Source organism: Phalacrocorax carbo, chromosome 5 (genome assembly GCF_963921805.1).
Source record: "Phalacrocorax carbo chromosome 5, bPhaCar2.1, whole genome shotgun sequence".
NCBI classification, from domain to species: Eukaryota; Metazoa; Chordata; class Aves; order Suliformes; family Phalacrocoracidae; genus Phalacrocorax; species Phalacrocorax carbo.
In genome coordinates, this window is record NC_087517.1 from 1,113,961 (window position 1) to 1,136,508 (window position 22,548).

General features: G+C 48.7%; 1 protein-coding gene across 3 annotated transcripts in view; it reads left to right on the forward strand.

Annotated features, from left to right (window-relative positions):
* NR4A2 (nuclear receptor subfamily 4 group A member 2) overlaps positions 1 to 1,143 on the forward strand; it is a 5,240-nt gene extending 4,097 nt beyond the window's left edge. For all 3 annotated transcript variants that reach the window (XM_064450919.1, XM_064450920.1, XM_064450921.1), the window contains 2 exons: positions 21 to 199; positions 294 to 1,143. In XM_064450919.1, the coding sequence (XP_064306989.1) occupies positions 21 to 199; positions 294 to 550 (436 nt within the window). In that variant the 3' untranslated portion in view covers positions 551 to 1,143. The remainder of the gene's footprint in view (positions 1 to 20; positions 200 to 293) is intronic.
* The last annotated feature ends 21,405 nt before the right edge of the window (positions 1,144 to 22,548 follow it).

Genomic DNA, 22,548 nt, shown 5'->3' on the forward strand with positions numbered 1-22,548 from the left:
GGTTGTCGCATCCCTTCCAGGTCAAATCCAGTGGAGGGCAAGCTTATCTTCTGCAACGGGGTAGTCCTGCACCGGTTGCAGTGCGTCCGCGGCTTTGGGGAGTGGATCGATTCCATCGTTGAATTTTCCTCCAACTTGCAAAACATGAACATCGATATCTCTGCCTTCTCCTGCATCGCTGCCCTGGCTATGGTCACAGGTCAGTGTCCCTCTTCCCCGCGCGGCCCCGCCGCCGGGCAGCCCCTTCCCCTCCGTGTCGGAGCTGTAACATCCCCGTCCTTCTCCCTTTGCAGAGAGGCACGGGCTGAAGGAACCCAAGAGGGTGGAAGAACTTCAAAACAAGATTGTAAATTGTCTCAAAGACCATGTGACTTTCAATAACGGGGGGCTGAATCGCCCCAACTATTTGTCCAAACTCTTGGGGAAGCTCCCTGAACTCCGCACGCTTTGCACGCAGGGCCTGCAGCGCATTTTCTACCTGAAACTGGAAGATTTGGTGCCACCGCCAGCAATAATCGACAAACTTTTTCTGGACACTTTACCTTTTTAAGACTCTTCCCGTGCGCTTCCGCTGAACTGAAGAGAAACTTCACCTGTCTGAAGGGGAATTCGGCTGGGCCCAGAGCAGCACCCCTGGGTGCCAGCTCCTCACCCAAACCAGTGTTGCTCACCTCCCGAGGGCACAACGTGAACGGGCATTTTGGCTCTGGGGCATCAAGGATGCAGATCATGGACTACACAATACCATGGTATATAACTTTTTATTATCAGCTTATAAATGAATTTATTATTAAGGACTTCTGATTAGAAAGATGACCATATCTGGCAACGCCGGGTGCGCAGCTAAGACTCGTACGGTGACAAACAAAGCGTTAAGGTGACCCACAAGTCTCACCCTCCTAAAGACTAAAGTTTTCTGCTGTAAAAGAAAGCTGTAATATATCCGAAACCTAAATGTTGCCGTGGGTGGCATGTCAGTAAAGAAGGCGAAGGCTTGTAAATTTGTCAGATGCAGTTTGGCTTTTAAAAATTATTCTGTGCCTATTTATGACGAAATATGGAAAACAATTCTAAAAAAAATCATTAATGAAAGCTAAACGTGTTTGCAAAAAAAAAAAAAAAAAGTATAAAGAGAAAGAAAAATAGATCTCTCCGAACCAGGAAAGCATGACGATTCTAGGGTGACAATGTTATAGGCACTTGCTATTTCAGTAATGTCTATATTCTATAAATAGTATTTCAGACACTATGTAGTCTGTTAGCTTTTATAAAGACTGGTAGTTATCTAAGCTTCAAACATTTTCTCAATTGTAAAATAGGTGGGCACAAGTATTGCAAACCCCAAAATCCTCCCAAAGGGACACATAGTGTTTGTAAACACCGTCCGACATTCCTTGTTTGTAAGTGTTGTATGTACTGTTGATGTTGATTAAAAAAGAAGTTTATATCTTGATTAATTTTGTTGTCCGAAGCTAAACAAATCTTGCATGCAGCAGCTTTTGACTGTTTCCAGAGTGCTTATAATATACATAACTCCCTGGAAATTACTGAGCACTTTGAATTTTGGTTTGTTTTGTTCCAGTTTTTTATGTCTAAAATTGTCGGTTAATATATTATTTTATGTTCGAGTAATATTTTTAATATTGCCATATTCTGTAGTATTTTTCTTTGTATATTTCCAGTACGGCAGAAGGCGCTGCCTTTTTTTCTATGGTGTATGACAGTTAGAAACGCTGATTTTTCTTTTTTTTTTTTTTTTTCCTCCTCCTGATAACTCTTTCTTTGAGAAAGACAGTTTTAATGTTTACAACAATAAAACATGTAAACGAATAGAATTTCGTCTTCTTTCTGTCGAAGCGAGAAGCACCACCGCCAGCATCCTTAGCCCGCAGAGGACAATAGCCTCTGACAGGTAGCAATAACCCGCAAAGCAGCGCGGAGGGGGCCCTTTGCTTTCAGGAACGCGCGCGGCTGGACTCGCCGGCTCCGCGGGAGGAAGAGGAGCGAAACCCGAGGCTCGAAGGTCGGTCCTGCCCCAGCTCTGTCCCCGCCAGGTCTCCGCAGCGGCCGGACCCGCTCCCGCGGCGCGGCATCCCCCCCGCTCCCCGCGCCAGCCGTGCCCTGGGCGAATACCTTTTATTGGGGGGGGGGGGTGTCTCCTTTCTGGACCTTGTCCCGGGGCTCGGGGGCAGCAAAGCGGGGTGCTGGGTACCCGCGGGGCGGGGGGCGCCTGCTCCTGGGCTGGCTGTTTGCCGCCCTCCGAAGGCTCCGGGTTCCCGGGAAGCTTTCCAGCAAGGCAAGGTTTCCTCTGAGCCCGGCTTTGCCGGGACCCGCTGCGGTTAGCACCGCGCTTAGAAACTTTGCGGCGGAGGAGCCGCGCCGGCGACGGGGGTCCCTGCAGCCCCCCCGGGTCCCTGCAGCCCCCCCGGGTCCCTGCAGCCCCCCTGATCCCTGCAGCCCCTCCGGGTCCCTGCAGCCCCCCCCTCCCCGATCCCTGCAGCCCCCCGGGTCCCGGCCCGGGGATGCTCTCTGCGGGTGTCCCGACCCCGCAAGGTCGCGCGTGGAAAGGGAGGAGGAAACGAAACTCCGGTGGCGCGCCTGGGAATTTAGAAAACTTCAGCTTCTTGCGTCAGGGAAAAAAAGAAATGCCCGAGGAGGGGGAGGACGCCACCCCTGAAATCACTTTCCATCTGCTCTGCACCGCACCCCGCCGTGCCCGGCCCAGAGGGACCCGCGGAGGCGGGTGCGTGGGAGGCAGCCCCCGGCCCGGCGGGAGGGAGGTGCCGGGGCGAGGGACCGCGGGGCGCGTCCCGGGGGGTTGCGGGGGACCCCCGGGAGCCGGGGCCGTGCGCGGCGGGGTCGCGCTGGGAGAAACCGACCCTTGGGCTTGGCGGGGGTGGGGGCTTCGTGGCTCGGCTAGGCGAGGAATTAATTAAAAAAAGAGCCGTGAGGAGAAATAAAGCGCGGCCCTGCGGCAGGCGGACGGCGGGGCAATCGGCGGGTGGGGAGCAGGGAGTTAGGCCGCGCCTAACGGGGGCTGAGCGGGGTCCGGGACTGAGCGGGGTCCGGGGCTGCTATTGCCACAGGCACGGGGCTGAAGTCGTTGCGGCTTTAACCCCTCCGCGAAGCCTCCACCGGCCCGGTTTTCTCCCGAGCGATGGGCTCCTCGCCCCGAACGGCGCCGTCGGGAGGAACTTTTCCGCCACGCCGAGCCCTCGGCACCTGGGGCGGAGCAGCACCTGCGCTCCCGCCTTAGCCCTTTTACACCCGGCTTAGCCCTTTTACACCCGGCTTAGCTTCCCCCGCCCGGCGGTGCCGCCCTTCCGCAGGGGTCCCGGCTCCTCCCGGCGCTCCGCGTCCCCCCGAAGGGGCTCCGGCGCGGGGGGGCTCAGCGGGGACCCCCCGCTCGGCCGGGGGGGTGGGGGCGGGGGGCGCCCGGGGGTCGCGGTCTCCCACCTGGAGGGAATTCACCCTGGGCGGGCAGGAGGGGGGAGGGGGCCGCTGGTGCCCCCCTTTCGCAGACCCCCGCGAAGGGAGGAAGGCCAGCGAGCAGCGCTGCATGCGGGCTGCAGCGTTTGGAGCGGAAGCTTGATGCAGAATATGGAGCTGAAGGGATAATTTTTAGGTGGCTGTATCAATGGGAGGATTTCTTAAAAGATTTTCCTTCTGTAGGCATACAATGTCTGAGATTAGTAAGTGTCTTAATTATTTTATCTCCCTGCTGATGAGGAAATTTGCTGCTGCTTTTTCTGCAGCGAGAAGGCAGACAAAACCCAGCCTGGTTTCTCCCGCAGGATTTCCTTTTTTTGTAGTTCGTTACCAGGCCGCTGGGCTGATTTGAACCTAACTTTTTTGTTTGTACCGTCTTCTCCAGAGTTGCTCCTTCAGTGCACCGATGCATAAGAATGGAGTGTGTTTGCTTTATTTGCCTAAAAGTCACGTTTCTATTTCCAGCGAAGCCCAGGCACTCGCGCTGTGGGCTGCCCCGTTGCTCCTCTCCGGAGCCAGGCACCTTTCCCCTCCTGGTGTGGAAGGATGAGGAGGTTGCACTAAGGCATAATTTTCCAAAACACTCTAGGGTTTACAAACTTGACAAATAAAAGCGGGGGGGGGGGGAATTCAGGTCAGGTGTTTGCTTATACAGTACATCGTATTCGACTCGTGACATTTAATTTAAGCTTTGTTTGTCCGAGGGCCTGGATAACGTACGTACGCCGTGCATGTGTTATGCTTCCAGTTCCATAAAACTCTGCTCGTCTGCGATAATTCTGATCTAATTCACAACTGGTGGCTTAGGGACGAGAAAGCGTCGCGGCGTGTCCTGAAGCCGCCTTCCCTGAGCGTAGCGCTGGGGAGATGAATGACCGCAGGCACGAGACCCGCGTAGGAGCTTTATTAGTTTTGGAATGCAATCAGCAACACTTGCTTCCTTAGTCCTTTACCTAATTATCCTCATTGCATGTGTCACATACACAGAGAGCAGCCAGGAGGAATTTGCGTCTCGGGTAGGCAAAGCTAGAAAATTTGTGTTTTACGTGATTTTTACCCTTCTGACTCTTCTTTAGTGGTAGAAATCCCTGTACTGGCCGCATACATAAAAGCGCTTCGGATGTACCTGTAGCTGATTTTTTATGTATAAGTAAACTCGCTGCTGCATAATCTGCACTTGCTGAAATGTTAGCCCTAAGTAACCTTTACAGCTGGTTGTGGTGCAGAGGGAGATGTTGGTATTCATGAATGTTTTGACATATTTGACATTTTCTATATGGTGTGCTCTTTCTCTGTTTTTCTGATTTCCTCCTGTCTTTGCCCCCCTATTTTAGCAGTAAATAGTAGCCTTCGCCAGGCTGTTGAGGTTTGGGCTGGTTTGGAGGCAGAAGGGTGTATCTGCAAAGAAACTTAAGCTTTGTGGTTTTGCTTTTTTTTTTTTCCCTTAAATTTATTTTATTTCAAAGCATGTGCCTAGGTAAATAATGGGATTATTGCATTTTAATGCGGTGCAACCATGACCAGAAGAGCTCGTTTTGACAAAACAGGTGATTTGTGGTCTCTTTCAAAAGAAGCATGCCTGGCATACAGATCTGTAAAAATCTGAAGGCGAGGGATTTCTGCATAACTAGAACTTAATGTAGATGCAGTATAAATGTATTAGGTTTATTACAGCACTAGCAAGGCAGCTTTGCTTAATTCAGCAAGGTGATTTGTGATTGCTTGAGTTTCCAATGCAACGTTTGCTGCAAGGTGGGGAACGTGCCGGGCCGCGGAATGACTGATGATAAAGCTCATTTTGGCTAAGTGTAAACGATACGTTAGCTGAATAGGCCTCGTGCCTGTTCCGATAACTTCTAATTTTTTTTCCCACCTCTCCGTACAGCATTCGGTACGAACCCAAGTCTCGTTAGTAAATTCGGGACCTTTGCTAGGATGAGGGAACCTCCGTAGCGCGAGGCGGGCGTTTTGGCCAGTTCCTGTTTTTCTCCTCAGCTCCGTCTCGCGACTGGGCGGCTTTCAGGGCGCAGGAAGGGTTTAACGCAGACGAACGTTTCTATTTAGGAGAAATGATACTTGGGCAGCTTTTGCATGTAGACGCGCAGCTTTCTCACGCAAACGCCCTTGGTGGGAGCGGAGCCCGGCTCCTCTGACCCACCGCGGCGGTGGTTTTTGGCAGGGGGTGGTTGTTGCTCCTTGCGCTGGGTTAATGCTCTAAATCACAGCGCTTCAGGTTTGGCGACTGAAGTAATGGCCTTAATAGGACAAATCTGCTCTACAGCACTGGCAGAAATAGCTTTTAATGCTTGTTGCATCTCTTATCAAAGGCATAGGGGCTCACACACGCTAATAAATACTCAACTATGCTACTCAGCTAATTTTTCTCAACTAACTTGGTTTTTCACAGAGACATCAATCCAAAAATTTTAATTATTCTATCGTTGTCATGTTCCATGCAAATTACGCAGCGGACTATAACAACCGAGTCAGAATTGCAGACATTAAAACATAGCTGTAATGCCATTGTAAAATGAAGGGCAAAAACTCCTTCCTGCGTGCTCCCATTCTCCAACAGAACTTTTAAAAATGGTTGGGGTTTGTAATCACTAAATCCTGAGAAAGCGCCTACGTTTAGTTACCAAAACAGCTGCTCAACTGGCAATTTGGCAATCGTGTGTATTAGGTCCCAGGGCGGGATGTCCCTGATGCGCGCCGCGGTGCGCGGCAAGGAAGAGGCTCGGCCCGCGCTGACGGCACATCTCTCTTAAATGGTTAAGGTAGGTACCTTAAACAAGAAACCCTCCGGCTTCTTCATAAAGAAGTAAAGCGAAGCGACAAGCTCTGGAGCAAAACTTGAAAGGCCAACAACGAGGGGCTCCGCTGCGGGAGGGGCGAGCGGGTGCCGTCAGCCCCTCTGGAAATGTTCTGACTCCGGGGAGGGAACGTCACCGTGGGCTCAGGTCACGGCGTGGGGCGTGGAGCCACTGCGGGAATAGGGTGGGCCTGCTTTTTGGGTGAAAAACGGTATCTGAATTTCCACTCGGTTGTGGATTCCACTCGGTCTGGGCTTGAGAACAAGCCACGGCGCTTGACGGGCGACGCGCGGCCGGGATGCTGTGTCCCAGCGGATCCCCCGCACGGGGCGAGGAGGGAGCAGCGAGGTCCGCTCTGCCCGTCGCGGCGGGCGCCCGCAGCTTTACGGCAGCCGTTCCCCTGCCTCTTTGGGTACTTAGATGCGTCCTGGGAAACTGCGAGCACGAGGGTTTGGGAAGGAAAGGAGCAGCCTGCAGAGCCCCTCGCTGCACAGAAGCAGGTGCCACGCTTCTCCCGCGCAGTCGCCTCGCTGCCGAGCTCTGCCGGAAGGTTCTGCGGGTGATGCGCTACCTCTGACGTACAGGAATCGCTCTTTTTTAACACCGACGTGGCTCGTTCTGTAGGATTGCTTCTAAATGTTATTCTGAGACTGTTCCCAAGTCTGTACGGGCTGACATTTTTTTGTCCCAGATATTTCTCCTGTTTTTATCTCCGCTTGCTCCTGGTCGGCTGCCGCGACAGCTCCTCACCTCCGGGTGGGAGGGCAGGGGAGCAGCTCGCCCTGGCAGCGGTGACAAGGCCCGAGGCGGCTGGGGTGGGGGCTCCCTGCTCCGTGCCCTCTCCCTGCAGTGGGGTGCAGCCCGGCTGTGGGGGGCTCAGCCTGGAGGGTCCCACCGGCAGCCTCCCCTGGCATCAGGGGGTCGCTTTGCAAAGCACGGCTTAGCAAGTATCCTCACAAACTCTGGGTTTTTTTTTTAATCTCTCTCCCCAGTTCCAAAAGTCCTTTCTGTGAGCAGCCGTACCGTCAGGAAGTTGTTGGGTGATTTTGTTTCAGAGCCGTTTAAGTAGTTTAGGATCCTTAGTTTTGACAAATTAACTCTCCTGTTGTAAGAAATGGCAAACGTAGAAGTGTAAAAGCAGGAATTTGCTGAGTCCATGGAAACGGAGCTCACTGCTCCTCTGAACAGTGCTTTTTGTGTGCTTTTGTGACTGAAGTTACTTAGTGGAGGTTCGGGGCTATCCTGTTTTCAAAACGCAACGTCCCTGCAGCTGCAATTAAGCGTTTTGAGAAGCTGAGTGATCAGATGCTCTAGTGAGCGGGGTTGGTTTTTATTTCTTTCCTGTTTTAATGTAAAATTGGGTGTTTCCCGGGATGATGTGTCAAAATAACATGGCTGTGATTCTTGAGCAGCGACATGACTTCCAGTACCTGGCTGTAAATGTTGCTTTATTACAGGAGTCTGATCTTACAAACCTCAGGCACACAAGTATACTGGCATCGATAAACTTCTGAAGCTAAGGACTTGTTAGCATAGCATCGTACCACCATATATATCTATTGCAAATGGCAGAGGCTCCCGAGGAATAGAAAGCTCAAACCATGGATTTATGGCACTTCTACCAAGAATAATCTGCTGTGTAACGGAGAGCATAAGCAAGGACAATAAAACACGGTTGCGTCCATTACAAATTAATTTCAGGTTATATACTGATGTCTTTTCTCCTAAAAAACCTCCATAAAAATGGACCTTTGTGCTAATTCCTGAAGACGGAGCTTATAGAACTTAAAGAACTGTAAAATTTTTACTTCATTTCATTTCCTAACGGAAACAAATACATTTCACGTGTTCGTGTTACTTCTGTAACCACCTGTAAGCGAGCAATAGGGCTAGGACGGAGAAATACGTATTTTCTACAATGCATTTGTTTCAGAGTTGGATTTTTAGCAGGTTTGCAAAGCAAATATGAAATAATGGCATAAAGTTATCTGGAAAAATGATTGATATTAGCAAAACCAGCGCGAGGTGGTGAGCTAAAATGGATTACAAACATCTGCTATCTGTTCCTCTGCTAAAATCTTAGGAAAGAAAGATACAGGTTTGGTAAGCGAAGGGCTGGATAGAAACCGTGGTTTCTGTGATTCTAGGAATACCTGTGGCATGGAAACCTTGGCCAGGTTTATCTTCTGTAGCGATCAGAGGATGTACCGGCCCCGAGAACATTTACAGGTGTTTCTGCACTGGAGCGCAATTTCAGAAAGAAATCCTGTGTTGTTTTTGTTCCTACATGCACGATTCCTCTACAAGCTGGGCAAATATTTAGTTGGGATTAATGCTGCAGGGTTCTTTATTCAGACAAAGAGGAAAATAAAATAGGAGCAGTTAGTTCTTTTAATGCAGAAGAACCCACGCCATCGAATCCGCTGTTTCAGACTGAATTACGAGTCGGTGCAGGGGAACGGGGACGGTGGCAACATGTTTGAACTTTTAATGCCGTGCCTCACAAAATCTTTCTGGAAAGAGTAACGAAGAGGGGCCGGGCTGTTAGCACCTGGCGCGGCGGGAAGCCAGCGCAGGACCAGGAGCAGAGCACCGCGGGGCTGCCGCCTCTGGGCGCCCGAAGCCTCGCTGTTGAGCTCAGGGTGCGCGAGCGTCTGCACTGGTGCTTTGGAAGACAAACAGCAAAGGTGTCACGTTTCTAGATTAAATTAATGTGGGTTGGTTGTTTTTTTTTTTTTCCAAACAATCAGGGTAGTTAGAGATTACCGGTACATGTAGGGCCCTATGGAAACTGGTAAGTGAATTCAGCCTGCCCTGACTCCCTGAGACAAGCCGGGCCTAGGAATTAGGGCCAGGCTCAGGATTACTTCATTTTCCAGGTTAACTCTTACTTTGCTGCCGAGTGCAGAAATAATGCAGACCATGGATATTAGTGAGAAGGAAGTAACTTTAAAGAAAAGATGTTAATTTGGAGCTGGAAGGAAACGTAAGGGACTTTAATGAGCTTGTCGGGGGCACGCGGGCAAAGTTAAATGTGCAATGGGCTTTGAGGTGGGAAGGCAAGATGGAGCAGCCCCGTCTTTCCGAGCACAGGAGTCCAGCAGGACGAAACGCTGAGGAGCCTGTTTAAATGTGGTGGTTGTATTTGCGATAGAGTCAATATTAACATTTCTGTTAAACTCGTACCGTCGCTCCTGCTGGTGCAGGGTAGTTTCCTGGACTGCCTGTGGCTCTTTGCGGAAGCCAGTGGCCGTAAAGTACGGCAGGTGATGGAAGCGAGTACGTCGTGACTGTAAAGCGGTAAAACTTCCCTGTTTAACCCAAGCGGCTTTTGTCTGGATGCTTTTTCATGGATTCTGTTCAGTCAACAGCCTCTTTGCATGGATATTTCGCAGGATCCAGTTTTAATGAGAAAAATAATTCAGGTGTGGCCGCTATTAGCTCATGGAGAATATTCAGTGCCAACTCATAAAACCCTTGGAAAACTGATTTTTAAATGAAAGTGTTAATGTAGCCCTAGCATGTTGTTGCAGAAATGTATAATTTTATTACTCCGTGCCATTTGAAAAGACCTGTTTTCAAATCCTGCTCGAGTCACAAACAGAAGTGATCTTGAGAGTCCTCCTAATCCCTACTGGATATCCCTCTGTTTCATAAATAATAATAAAACCTCTCTGCCACACGGTTTGGCACAGCGAGGCACGATTGGCAGCCTTGCCGCAGCAGAGGGCTGGGGCTGGGTGAGCAGATGTGTAGCAAGTCTGCTCCATGGTGCAGTGGCACAGCTGTGCGAGGAGGCTTGTACAACAAATGGATGCATGGGCTTGGCTCCAGTTCGCAGTTCCTCCAGCTAGGCATCTTGGAAGCAGTAGAATCTGTAAAGGTAAGACACGAGCCAGTGCTTTTTCTTTGCACTATTTGTAAATAGCAGCGTAAACAGATGATACCGCGGAACTGTCTTTAATGAATGTGTTTTGCATAAACAGCCGTATTGGAAGATAATGGAGAAAAAGGAACAGTTGCTCGTGTAAAAAGTACTTGGTAATTAAGCTTAGAGAAACTTTGTGGGAAACCGAAGGCTGTGATTTTTGTCAGAAGCGATGGTTCGCTTCCAGTGTCGGTGGTGCTTTGCTAATACCAAATGCCGACGCGCTCCTCTAGCCCCCTCTCTGAGCGGAGGGGTGACATCCCTGCAGTGACGGGCTGCGGAACTGTGGGACCAAGGGGAGGCGACCTCGTGGCGTGTCCGTTCCCTTACCCGTGACGCCGAATCCCGCGCACCTGCCGAAGGCATAGCGGCGGCGCGCCGAGAGCACCGAGGCCTTGGCGCGGGACCCCAGACGTGCGGTTACCGTCGTGCCCAGCAAACGCCTCTGGAATTAACTCAGCTATTCGCACCCCTGACGTGGATCTGGGGTCTTTGGTCAATTTTAGCTGGGCACGGCGGTCCTGCGGCCCCCGCGCGGGGGGGCTGCGCTGGCAGGGGCCGGGGTGCAGCGCCCGGGATCGTACGCGCTGCCGGGAGGGCAGATGCTCGGCAGGAGTAATGCATCCATGTCAGCAGCCCGTCTGGTTTGCATTGGTTTTGGCAGCTCCTGCGGCATCAGGGGAGAGCAGTACCCGGTCACCACTAGTGCAACGAGCAGGATAAATTCAGAAATCTAAACGAGCCCTTGCAGAAGGGAGCCGAAATCTGATTTTTTTGCTGATCCTTTTTGTAGGCGTCTCCACTGCTGGGCTCTTGTGAAGTTCACGTTCCCTCTAAATGTATTAAAATGTGTGACTTCATTTGTTAACTCATCCTTTTCTCTAAGGTGTTTGCAAAGCCGGCGACCTTCTTTGCAGGAACGTGCAATAGACGGAGCTGTTAGAGGATGGCTGCCTCTTCCAGCTCTTTCACGGACGGTGAACCTTGGCTGTACGCTCTGTGCCCTTTTTGGGCTTTTCGGAGTGCCTTTGTTTCCTCCTCCCCAGGTCGAGCTCACTGAAAGCCAAGGCACGTGACTTCCCGAGGCAGAACCGGGGCAGCCTGCCAGCCTTGGTCCGGGCTCAGGGCGAGTTTGGTTGGGTAGACGCAGCAGTTAAGGCAAATACCCCGCGTAACCTCCGGCCCCCGTCCCTCCTTCAGTGACAAAGCAGCATTTGCCGTGCTGTCAAAACAAGGCGGTTTTACCTAACGAGATGGGGAGAAAAAGTGCCTTCCCTGTGACTTACTGAGGTTTTTTCATGATTTTAATCAAGCGAGTTAACACTTGGATAAAGGGAAAGCTTTACTTTCAATTGTCTGTCCATGTTTTAATTTTAGGGTTTTTTCTGTACCGTGGCAGTAGTTAGTCTCATGTGTCAAAGGCTGTTTCCACAATTATGGTTTGCCTAATGGTCCTTTTGTTATAATTCATAGGCTAATAGAAGTCAGAGATGGAAAAGACCTATTAGATTATTGAGTCAATGCCCTGCAAATGCAGGATATAATCTCCTATATAGAGGATGTATCGGATATTATTAAACAGATTTTACACTTGATCTTAGCTAAATTATGGTTAGTAGTCATTCGATTCCTTGAACGGTGTAATAACAATAGCTTAATTTCAGGTTTTGGGAGAGTATATCTGTATTTAAGTTTACCATTTAGCATTTCTCTGTATTGCCTGTGGATGTGCATACTTTCTGAAGGAAAGATTATATATTCCTGACAGGCAGGACTCTGTGTGTGTGTGAACCCAAAATCCATCAAATATCTCTAAAAAAGCCTTTACATTTTCCTGGGTTAAAGCACTGCAAAATACCGACTTTGTAGGGAAAAGAAAGCTGAAGAGGGAAAAATCCTCATCAACATAAGCATCAGCAGTAAATCTTTATGGAACCCACCTGGTTTTGCTTTGTTTTCCAGCTGAACTTTGAACGCCTCTGGATTTGGGCACAAGCGAACTCAAAATATAAAGGGAGACTTGCTTTTAAAAAAAAACCAACCACCACCACCACCAAAATACCCGCAGAGCGCAAACCTCCACAAGCCTACCTTAGCGATTGCGTCTCGGGAAGTTCAGTGGGGTGCAGAGGCGAGCCCCCTGCGCGGTGCTGGGGGCGGCGGGCGGGCGAGGGGAGCCGCGCTGCCCCGGGGGGGCGTGCGCTGAGCCGGCGCACCTGGGTCCCTCCTCTGCTCAGGGAGCCGCCGCCGCAGGGCTGCCCGTCGCGAAGCTGCTGGTAATAGCGAAGCAAATACGCATCAGCGGCGGCCGAGTGACCTCAAGTTCTGCTCGCGTCTGGAAGCCGACGCCGCAGCGTTTGAACCCTGGGTTCCAGGGGATTAAACCTGTCGCGGTTTACCTTCGCCTCATTAAGATCACGTGGTTCACGCTGACGAGCTGCCGGGAGGGCTGTCGGTTTAGTTACCCTGTGCTCCACGTATCTGGAACGTAGGGAGGTGGGGTGTTCTAGCATTGGGCGCCTTGGCAAGGCCTTGCTCAGGTCAGACCTGCCGCTTGTCCCGTTCCTGCTAAGCCAGAGACCATCAACGTAGGAACCACTAAGGCTTGGGCTTGAGCAGAAACCTTACGGGCTGAGTGGTAACGCTCCATTTGGTGTCTTCTTGGGTATTCCTGTGTAATTACGTACTCCCTATGTCTGCTTCCTATTTTTAATCTACTAATTTTCGTATGACTATTCAGAAGAATCAACATAACTGACGTGCGCGATGCAACAGGTCGCCTTCAGCTCCTCCTTCATCTAACACCCTCCTCTCCCTGTTTCTTTTGGTACGTGGTGAGGTGTTCACATAGCGCCGCGTGTGTGTGCTCGGTGCGCGATGAGCCTCCGACCGCAGCGTGTCTCGACCCGTCAGCTCCGCGCAACCGCCAGCAAGGTCTGGGCTCCTCCCCGCTCTTTGAGAAGGTCTGAAGAAGTGGTACTTGTTTGAGTGGGGTGAATTAAATGTCTTTCCTTCTGTCACTTACATGAACTGATTTAATACGCAGCGTATGAGGCTGCTCTGCTTCCATCAGAAGAGCTCGGGGCCAGGACTAGTGCTGTTTTAAGCAATGTCTCCCTGTTTTGGGAAAAAGGAGCTGTAGTAGGGAGTTGTCCCACGGTTTGGGAAGCACTTGGAAAAGTAAGAGCCTGAGTGGGAAGGGCACGTTGACTTAAAAGGCTGTAATTAAAAGACAGATAGGCTTTGTTGGCTCTGAAAGCTGTAATTAAAAGATGGATAGGTTTCCTCCAGGGCAAAGATAAGACGCAATTCTTCAGGTCTGAAGAAACTGCCTGTTCCACTTGGAAGTTCTTCACTGGGGGCTCTCGGTCAAAACCCGTTACGTGGTCAAAGCCACCGCAATGCTCCTCTTTGTGTGTTAGATTATGCCCAGCCTTAGCTGCTTTGCCCACAGCCAACTGAAGGCCTCTGGTACTCAACCTGTGGGATTTACAGTAAATCTGCTGTCGGTTGTTCTCAGACCTTGCCTGCAACAGATCTCCCCAACGCTAGAGCTGCAGGGCGTGCAAGGAGACCTCGGTAGCTCCGAGAGCGTGTGAGAACGTGGCGGTGTCCTTGCTGAGAGCCCGAGGCAGGGCGTAAGCGACGGGGGCTCGGCCGACGGCTGAAGTCGCGTGCCCGGCCAACGCGCGCTGAAGGAGTAGCTGTGGCTGTCCTCCTCCTGTTGGGTTCTTTTCTGGCATACTTCAGCTGAACTGAGTTTGATTACGTAAAGTTAATCTATGACATAAATTTGACCTCCAAGTTGTTTTCAGTACTGTGTTCATCCGCCTTTCCTATAATAAATTTCTTGTGTAATAGCTCAGTAAGAGAGTCTGGATGTTCTGCTGTTAAAAACCAGTTGTCATCAAATATGTGGGAAAAATTGGAACGTAAACATGAGCATTGCAAAGACTGAGCAGAAAGTTTTGAGATTTTTAGGTGGAATTGTAGAAGTAGAAATTATTACAGCAATAGCTTTACTTTATAATCTCATGTATCTAAAAAGAGAAGTCAATAACGTACTATTTTACAGCATTTTTCTTCCTGTGAGTATTACTGCAGGAACCCGTCTGAGCCTTACAGGTATTATCTTGAAGAGAATAACACAGAGGTGTTTCTCGAGAGTTATGTTAAGCACAAAAATCATTCTATATAGCAATGTGTAACTTTTAATACAAGTTGACCGAGACCATTTATTTCAAAAGTGAGTAGAGACTCTGGGTACCTGCACCTCGCACGTTAGAGGTACGACTGGCTCCCAGGGGGAGACGTATAAGGAATCCTCTACCACTGAGATATTCTGAAGTTACGTGCACAGAAATGCTCGCTCTTCGTGAAAATGTAACCTTCTCATCTTGGCTGGATTGATGAACAAGCAGGAGGACTTTTAAAAATGTCTGTGTTTCTAGGGTTTATGTGGTTGCTATGAAGGGCATTGATTTTTCTACAAAAGGATTTGGTTTTTAAGCGTGCTATTTCAAATATGAAGAAGATAGGCGCGATGTGGCTTTTCCCCTCTTCCTTGGTTTGCAGTTTCTGCAGCTGATCTGCACGGTACCAAGGTGACGGTGAGGAAGAAAGCTCAGAGTAAGGTAGGGCTGATACTTCACATGAGGAAACCAGTGATTTTCCTGATGGGTAGCGAGGAGTGCTTGGAAAAATGTGCCGAGGGGACATCTTTCTGCATGGCATAGAAAGGGTTTTCTACTTTGTGAGCACATTCCCCCTGTAGCAGGTACGCTTACGGAGTCTTCACAATGCCCTTTACCTGTCAAACTGTATTTGATCTAAGTTTTCCTCCTCAGGGTCTGTAATAAGCTTTAAAAACAATACATGAAGTATGCCTTGAGGACCCCAAGACATTGGGGGCCAGGGCTCCTGAAGCATTAATAGGGGGAAAAGCGCTGCGTCTCCTGGAGCCGTTTGTGCTCACCCGCTGTTGCAGCGTGTGTCTGAGCAGCCGGTAGCAGAGCATGCTCACGGGCAACGGAGGTCTGTTCTGTTTTGGGGTCAGAAAGAGTGGATTTCTCTCTTCTACTGATTGCCCTACCTGGACAGTCACTAGGCAAACATTTACAACTCGGATGATGTAATGCAATTAAGCCTCCCCCGTAACAATCTGATTTGCCTATCTCGTTATAGAGAGCGACACCATTAGAAGGCATGTGTTGAAGCTTTCAAAATGATTACGGTATGTGAAGATACAAAGGACATGGATGATAAAATTTGTTAGAGCTTAGATGCCTGCCGTAGAAGTGTTGTGCGCAAATTCTCATGAACAGCTTAGTCCTGTAGCTGTCCGCGGAGGAGAATAACAGATTATGAAGGACAAAGTTGCAGCTGCAATAACATTCTAGCTTGAAGTTTAATTGCATTTATTAATAGGAATAGGGGCTTCTTTTTTTTTTTATTTATTTTTTTTTTAAACCAGAAGCCAAAAATCTGAGAAAAATCTTCTAAAATTAGTTTGCTTCTGTTTTCCTCGTACATATACACGCGTGAGGGTCAAAGGTAGGGTGAGTGCAGAGTGGAGGCTACTTCAAACCTTTGCATTCCTGCAGAGCAGTCGGGGCCGATCAGCTCCTAGGGTGAGCTCAGATGGTTGTGAGGGTGCTTTGCTGTACCTTCTGCTCCCTGTGCTCTTGGGGAAGCTAACCCCCCCGCCCCCCCGACTCTCAGGGCAAGGCTTCCCCGTCGCTAACAGGGGAAGCCGGCACGGTGGGACGCCTCCGGGGAGGCGCCGGGGGACGCCTCCGACACCTGCGGCGGCTTCGGGCAGCCCGAGGTTCCTCGCAGCTGGGCGTGCTGGGAACTGCTCTGGCACTGTTTTTGAGACCCTCCCTCCTGATGCACCTGGGACCTGTGTCAGAGGGACGAAACCCAGCTCGTGCCGCTCCATTCCCACGGAAGCTCCGTCTAAGTCAAAACCACGCTCGCTGCGGGTGCAGCACCGCGCTTTTCTCCAACCCAGTGTTTGCAGCTTGTTATAACAATCCTCCTTTTTGGATGCCGTAAGTGAAATCCGTGTCTTTTTTCACTGCTCGTAAATAATGTTACAGTAACAATTGCGGTTCCGTGCAGAAGGAGAAAAATAACTAATGAGAGATCTCTAATTCCAGGTTTCTAAAGGGGAGTTGCTGTAAACATCTATGAGTCAAAAATAATTAAATGCAAATCACAAAAGTACTTCTGAGTGCTTTAATTTTTGGGCTGAGAAGCCAGGAAACACCCTCTGCCCTGACGTGGCTACGGCATAGGATTTTATAGACAAGAGTCCTGTACAATATTTTCAGTGTTAGAACTATTGAAGCAGTAAGTTGAAGTACTCTTGCACTACTAGGACTGGCAAATTTATGGCTTGCCCACCTCCTTTATCTCAGTAGAAAAGCACATAAATTACAAAATGAGGCTGTTTGTTATTTTTGTGTTTTTTTTTTTTTTTAATCTAAGGTCCGTGCCTGATCTGTTTAAAACGCTGCAGTGAAAGTTAAGGTATAGAAGTTACATGCTGGCTGTAATATTTCTCACCGTATCGAGTCTGACCTTGTTTTGCTAGACCTGATTTTAATACACTGGTAGCACTTGCCTCGTGGTAAAAATGGTACTTTATCCTGACAAGTGGGGCTCGTTCTTCTGGGAAAGCAGCGAGCGATTCTGCTGACTTAATAGGGGCGTCTGCTGAATGTGCCTTTCGGATGCGAAAGGGCACGTGCGGCTCCTCGGACCCGCAGGTACGTGTGTACACAGGCTGCGCGATCCTCGGCCGGGAGAAGAGCGGCTATCGGTCTTGAGGGGAAATAGTTGAGGTTTCTGTTAATAAAGGTAAAGGCCAAGAGTGGCCAGAGCGAAGTGAGGGTCGGCGGGAGGCGGGCGCGGACGGCCGCTCTGCCCACGGCCGCGCAGGCAGAGCATCCGGAGATCATCCGCGGACTTCTCGGATGCGGCCGCTTGCCTGCCCGCCCTCCGGTGCGCGTTTGTGCTGCCTCGTACCCGCCGCCGTACGAGCGCGTGGCCTCGTTTTCTGGTCCGCGCGGTGTCACGGCTGACGTCAGCCGCTGTACCGGTGCGGTGTGCCTGGTAGCTGCGGGCGCAGGAATCGGGTGCACGGCCGTACCGTCTTTAAAAGCATTTAATGGAAGCGTTCGTTTCGGCAAGTGAAATGCAGAAAGCATTCAGATGCTTCAGGAATGACTGTTGCTCTGTCCCCAGCTGACTTGGAAACGCTTTTCTTAGGCAAGGCTAACCCTTGTTTTTTTCTGAAACGTGCTAGGTTTGAAGCCATGGGTCAGCCCTCATCCCGAAATGAGTAATAAAATATTTCTCAAAAATTTCTCAAAAATTTCTCAAAAATTTCTCAAAAATTTCTCAAAAATTTCTCAAAAATTTCTCAAAAAAAAAAAAATCCCAGAGCAAAGCTGGGATGCAACTAGTAAGGTGGAAGTTGGGGTTTATTTTCTTTATGAGCTTCTTTTACTGTGCTTGGTCACATTTGGAGGCGTATGGTTACATTTGGAGGTAGACGCTTGATCCTTAGGCAGGCAGTCTTTAGCTTCAGTAGGAACTTGCACCAGTGGGGAATATATTAAAATTGAAGTTTTGGGGGGTCTGTTTTTTTTTTTTTCTCTATGCAAAGGGATTAATAATTTATTAAATAATTGTAATTAATTTATTAACCCTCAAAATTAAGGAATACAGCTTAAGCATACAAACTACAAATGCGGTTTTAAACATGCAAACACAAAGATTAAGCTGTAAAGGCCAGCTTTCTATTGCAGACCTCAAAATTTGAAATTTGCACAGGGGAGTTGACCGTCACTCTCGGAGTCTATAAACGGTTACAGGCACTTTCTCATTGCCCAGCTCTCCTCTGAGCACTTGCTCAAGTTCTTCCCAGCCCCACAGTCTGACCCCTCAGCAAAAAGGTGGACTTATGGAGGTGGAACTCTCTGTGGCCTGGATTCTCCTTCCTTCCTCCATCAACAGCAGATGGATTTATTTTTAACTACTCATTCCTATGGTAATCTCTCTCCTGGTTAATCCTGTTTGGAAATAGAAATGCGCTCACTGAAGTTTCATATGCTTAGAAATAGCATCCCCCAAGAAAGATGTATGTAATGTGGAAGAATAGCCTTTAAAATATATAGCCATATATTAGGAAAGCAAAAAGATCGACTTCTCCGTAGCCTTGCGTCCTTTTGTCAAGATTTTATCAAGTCTCGATACAAGGTGTTGAGAAGCTCCTTGTAGCGTTGTAGCTCCATAACCTGGCTCAATTCCCTGGCTCGGAGCACAGATTTGCCTACGGTTTACGAGCCCTCCCATGGCTGCGGTTCCGGGGCTGTTCTGGGGGAAACCATCACCCTGTGATCCCACTCGGAGGAGGGTTGAGTCCCCCGGGCTTGGCTGTGGCTCGGGCGGCCCCGGAGCCCCGCGGCTCATGCAGAGCTCTGCCAGCCCACGGCCAACTCTTCCAGTTCAACCAAATGTGTGAAAGCCCCTCTTGGAGCTCCAACCAGCCCTTGCCTACGAATGTCTAATGAACATTTGGGGGGAAAAATGCACGAGCATTACTTAATCACACTGGAGTTGTGGCTCGGCCTGTGGGTATCACCTGCTGTGTTTGAAGGCTGGGCGAGTGGGTGGGTAGTTGTTATTCCTGGTTATCATTCAGAAGAATTTGACGATTTCTTTCCACTGACTAACTGCACTAGGGACATGAGTACTTTCGCTCTTTGACTATTCAGAGTAGATTATCTGCAGTGACTAGAAGTACTAAATATTAATCCGTGTAGAGCTTTATAATGCAAATTTTAGTTTTAGTTTTACGTGGTGCTCTGCCACGGTCTAAAAAACCCCCCACAACCCAAAACACAGTAGGATCTACTCACCCCCTTGATATTTAAATAATTCGTAATGTCAGTAACACAGACCCTTTCTTGTTTTGTAGTAATTAGTTTCGAGATGAAGTCTGATGTAAGCTACCTCTGCTACAACGCAGGTTGCCTCTGCAGCTCTTCCGACAGCACGCAGGTAATGCTCAGGTTTGCTGGTGAATATTGAATCAGTGTTCCCAGAACCTGTGGTGTTTTATTCTCCAGTAACACTGCTCTGAAGCACAACCAGGACCGTTCCCAAATCTGCAAACCGGGCTTGCTTTGTGGCAGAGCACCTCAAAAAACCACCCCTTCCTCCTTGCCAGAACACATTTAATACTTCTGCTCCATAAAAGATCATTTCTTTCTAGGGAGAATTAAAGCAAACGCAATGAGAACGGTCCATATGTATAAACCATGTACGGTTATTCTTACAATTACAAGTAAGACAGTGATAATTACCATGGTAATTTGTTTCTTTATGGATGAGATTTCTTCAAATAGATGCAGAAATATCTCTTCTCTGTCTCTGTATCCTTATGTTTAGCTTTTCTCTGAGATAAAGGTTTCAGAGCAAACATTTTAAGGAAATTGATGGTGCTTACAGGAAAGCCTCGTTTTTAAAAATGTTATAACATTTTTCACTAGTCATATAAATATCTAAATAAAAAAATTGTCCTCAAGAGTTCCCATTTCACATTTAATATCCAAGGGGGATCTTGGTAACTAACCAAACTAGGGAAAAATGTACGAGTGCGTCATCATCCATATTGCTGGTTTGAATGAACATGGGTTGCCAGCAGCTGAAAGCTAACAGGGTTATTCTGTGGCCCTGCTGCTCTGCTGAGCCTGGCTCAAGCCCCGTCCTGCGGAGCGAGGCGCTGCCTTGGTCACCTGCTGAGCTGCTCTTCTTCGGCTTCCCTCGCTTTACCTGCTCACCCACCCCTGCCTTTTGCACTGGCTCTGGAAGATGCCATCGGTGCCAAAAGACGACTCGGTTTTGCCCACACAGAAGTCAGTAGGATGTAGAAGTGGATAGTTACCAGAAGAATTGATTCATCAAGTAAATTATTCAGTAAAGATGGCAAAATTAATTGAATAACATGTTTTAACAAATGGAATCTGACTGGCTTTATAGTGCGTGTTCGTGAGACTAGCAGTGGCTCTGCCTTTCGATTTAGGTTCGCCTGCTCAGTTGCTTGGCAATGTAAATTTGGATTTCTGCATCCGCTTCTGGAATTTTACTCTTTGCTCTTAACTTCACAGATATCAGCACTACGTCGTTCAGCTAACAGCAATCCTAAAATTGAGATTGGTTAGCAACAGGCAAGCTTGACTTAGGTTAGGATTAAAACATTTTTTTGGGGGAAGAATCATTTACATGGTTTTATATTGAGGGATTTAATAGAATCTATCTATTATGACAGAAATTCAGAGCCACGTCTTTTTGCATAAACCTGGAAAAGTGCCTCTTGAAATACCTTGATAATACAAGCTTGAAGTCCGTTCCTTTTGTTCCCCTAGCCGAGAAAGGAGTCCTTTTCCCAAGCCTAATAAATACAGATTTTCTTAAAAGTTGGATGTACTTATTGAACATCCCCAGTAATGTTTAGGCAAGTGCTGGGGGTTTTCCAAGTGCAGTGTCAGAAGCGTTGCTGTCGTCTGCCTTTAGGTCTCCCGTCACAGGAGCTTACCTGAAGCACAGGAGCAATACAGGCAGTGAAAAGAAACAGGCTGCTTCTCTCAGCGCTTCCGATGCTCCGAGTTCGGAGCCGCCCTTTTCCTACGGGCAGTTTTGGGCACCTGAAGGTAGATACTGAAGGTTAAGTCGCGTGAATTACACAAGTGCCGTGTGGGGATATTTACTTGATTTTAGAGGCCCTTGGTCGTGGGTCGGCGGGCTGCAGCTCCGAGCGTGTAACCTCCTGCAGGTCACGCTGGGCTCTTCGTCCCCGCCAGCCTCGCCCTTGGCTCGAACCGCAGCAAAGCCTCGTAGAGCACCCGGTCCTCAGAAGTCACGAAGAGGAGAGCTCCTGGGTTCCTGATGGCCCTTTTCATCCCGGTATTTATAACTGGCGGGAATTGCTTTCTCCAGGCCTGTTACGTATTTAAAAAGTGATTTTTCTCTTTGTCATTAGAATCCGGTTCTGATTTCTTTATAGTAAAGATTTTCGGTATCGCCAGAAAGACAAATCTGTTAGGTCAACTTTGATTACATTGGGGAGACATGTTCCAGTACATAATTCACTGGGGTCTGTACTATTCTTACAGCAAAGTATAAAGCTACCTCAAATGTCAGAGTTTGATAGATTCAAAATGCGTCCCCTCCGAACTCCATTAGGCCGCCTAATCTTCAAAGCTCTTCTTGTTCCTCCCACCCGTGCCTTCCGGAGCTTTATTCCGTGTCAGACGCGCTTCGCCCAGGAAACACCCTGGAGAATTTAATCTTGCTTCCATGACCGTCACCATCCCTGGGGGTGTTTAAAAGACATGTAGCCGTGGCACTTGGGGCCGTGGTTTAGGAGGCCTGGGGGTGTTGGGTTGGGGGTTGGACTTGATGATCCTAGAGGTCCTTTCCCACCTTAATGATTCTGTGATTCTGTGGCCTGGCTGGGATGAACACCATGTTCTGCATAAAGGAGGAAACTTAGAGCAAATATTTAAGTGGCCTCTTTCTTTCATTTAAACATAATCAGATGTTTCAAGGGTATAATGCAAAGCACAACGGTGCAGAGAGGTGGGTGCAGAGGAACGCAACGCAAGAGCGAACGTGACTAATAAGGTAGGTCCTGACTGAAGTGGTGCCTGCATAAACGTGTGTTCTGGCAGGAGGTGCTTGGCAAAACAGCAAATGGAGCTGTAGGAACGCTGGGAATGATTACAAAATTGTAAGATATTTCTATGGGGACATCAGTGGTCTGGACAGTAAGAGAAGCAGAAAACATGCACAAAAAAGAGCATTTTAAAAATTTTAAATTTAAAAATTTAGTCTTTGATCCCTTCGCTCTGGTTCTGATTTAATAGGAGACTGATAAAAGATAAGTCAAACTTTGACTGCGGTGTGATTTTTTTTTTTTTTCTCTGTTTATTCCATATAGAATTTAAATTGGCCTTTTAAAAGTTTTGTTAGATACAATGGAAGAGTTTTGTGTAGTTTGTCACGGCTACGTTTTGGTTTTGCTAGCCTGAGGCATAGATGCTATTGAAAACCATACCCGCAGTACTGCAGATGGAGCACTCCTGGGTTACTGAAGCTCTGACTGGTTGAACTTTTGAGAATAGTAGTGTTTTGTCAGCAGCTAAATCTGTTCTCCATGCGAACTGCCTACTTTTCGTGTTGTATAATTACTGAGTTCAAACTGGAACTCGGAAGCGGAAAGCTAAAGAGCAGCTTGATGCCCTG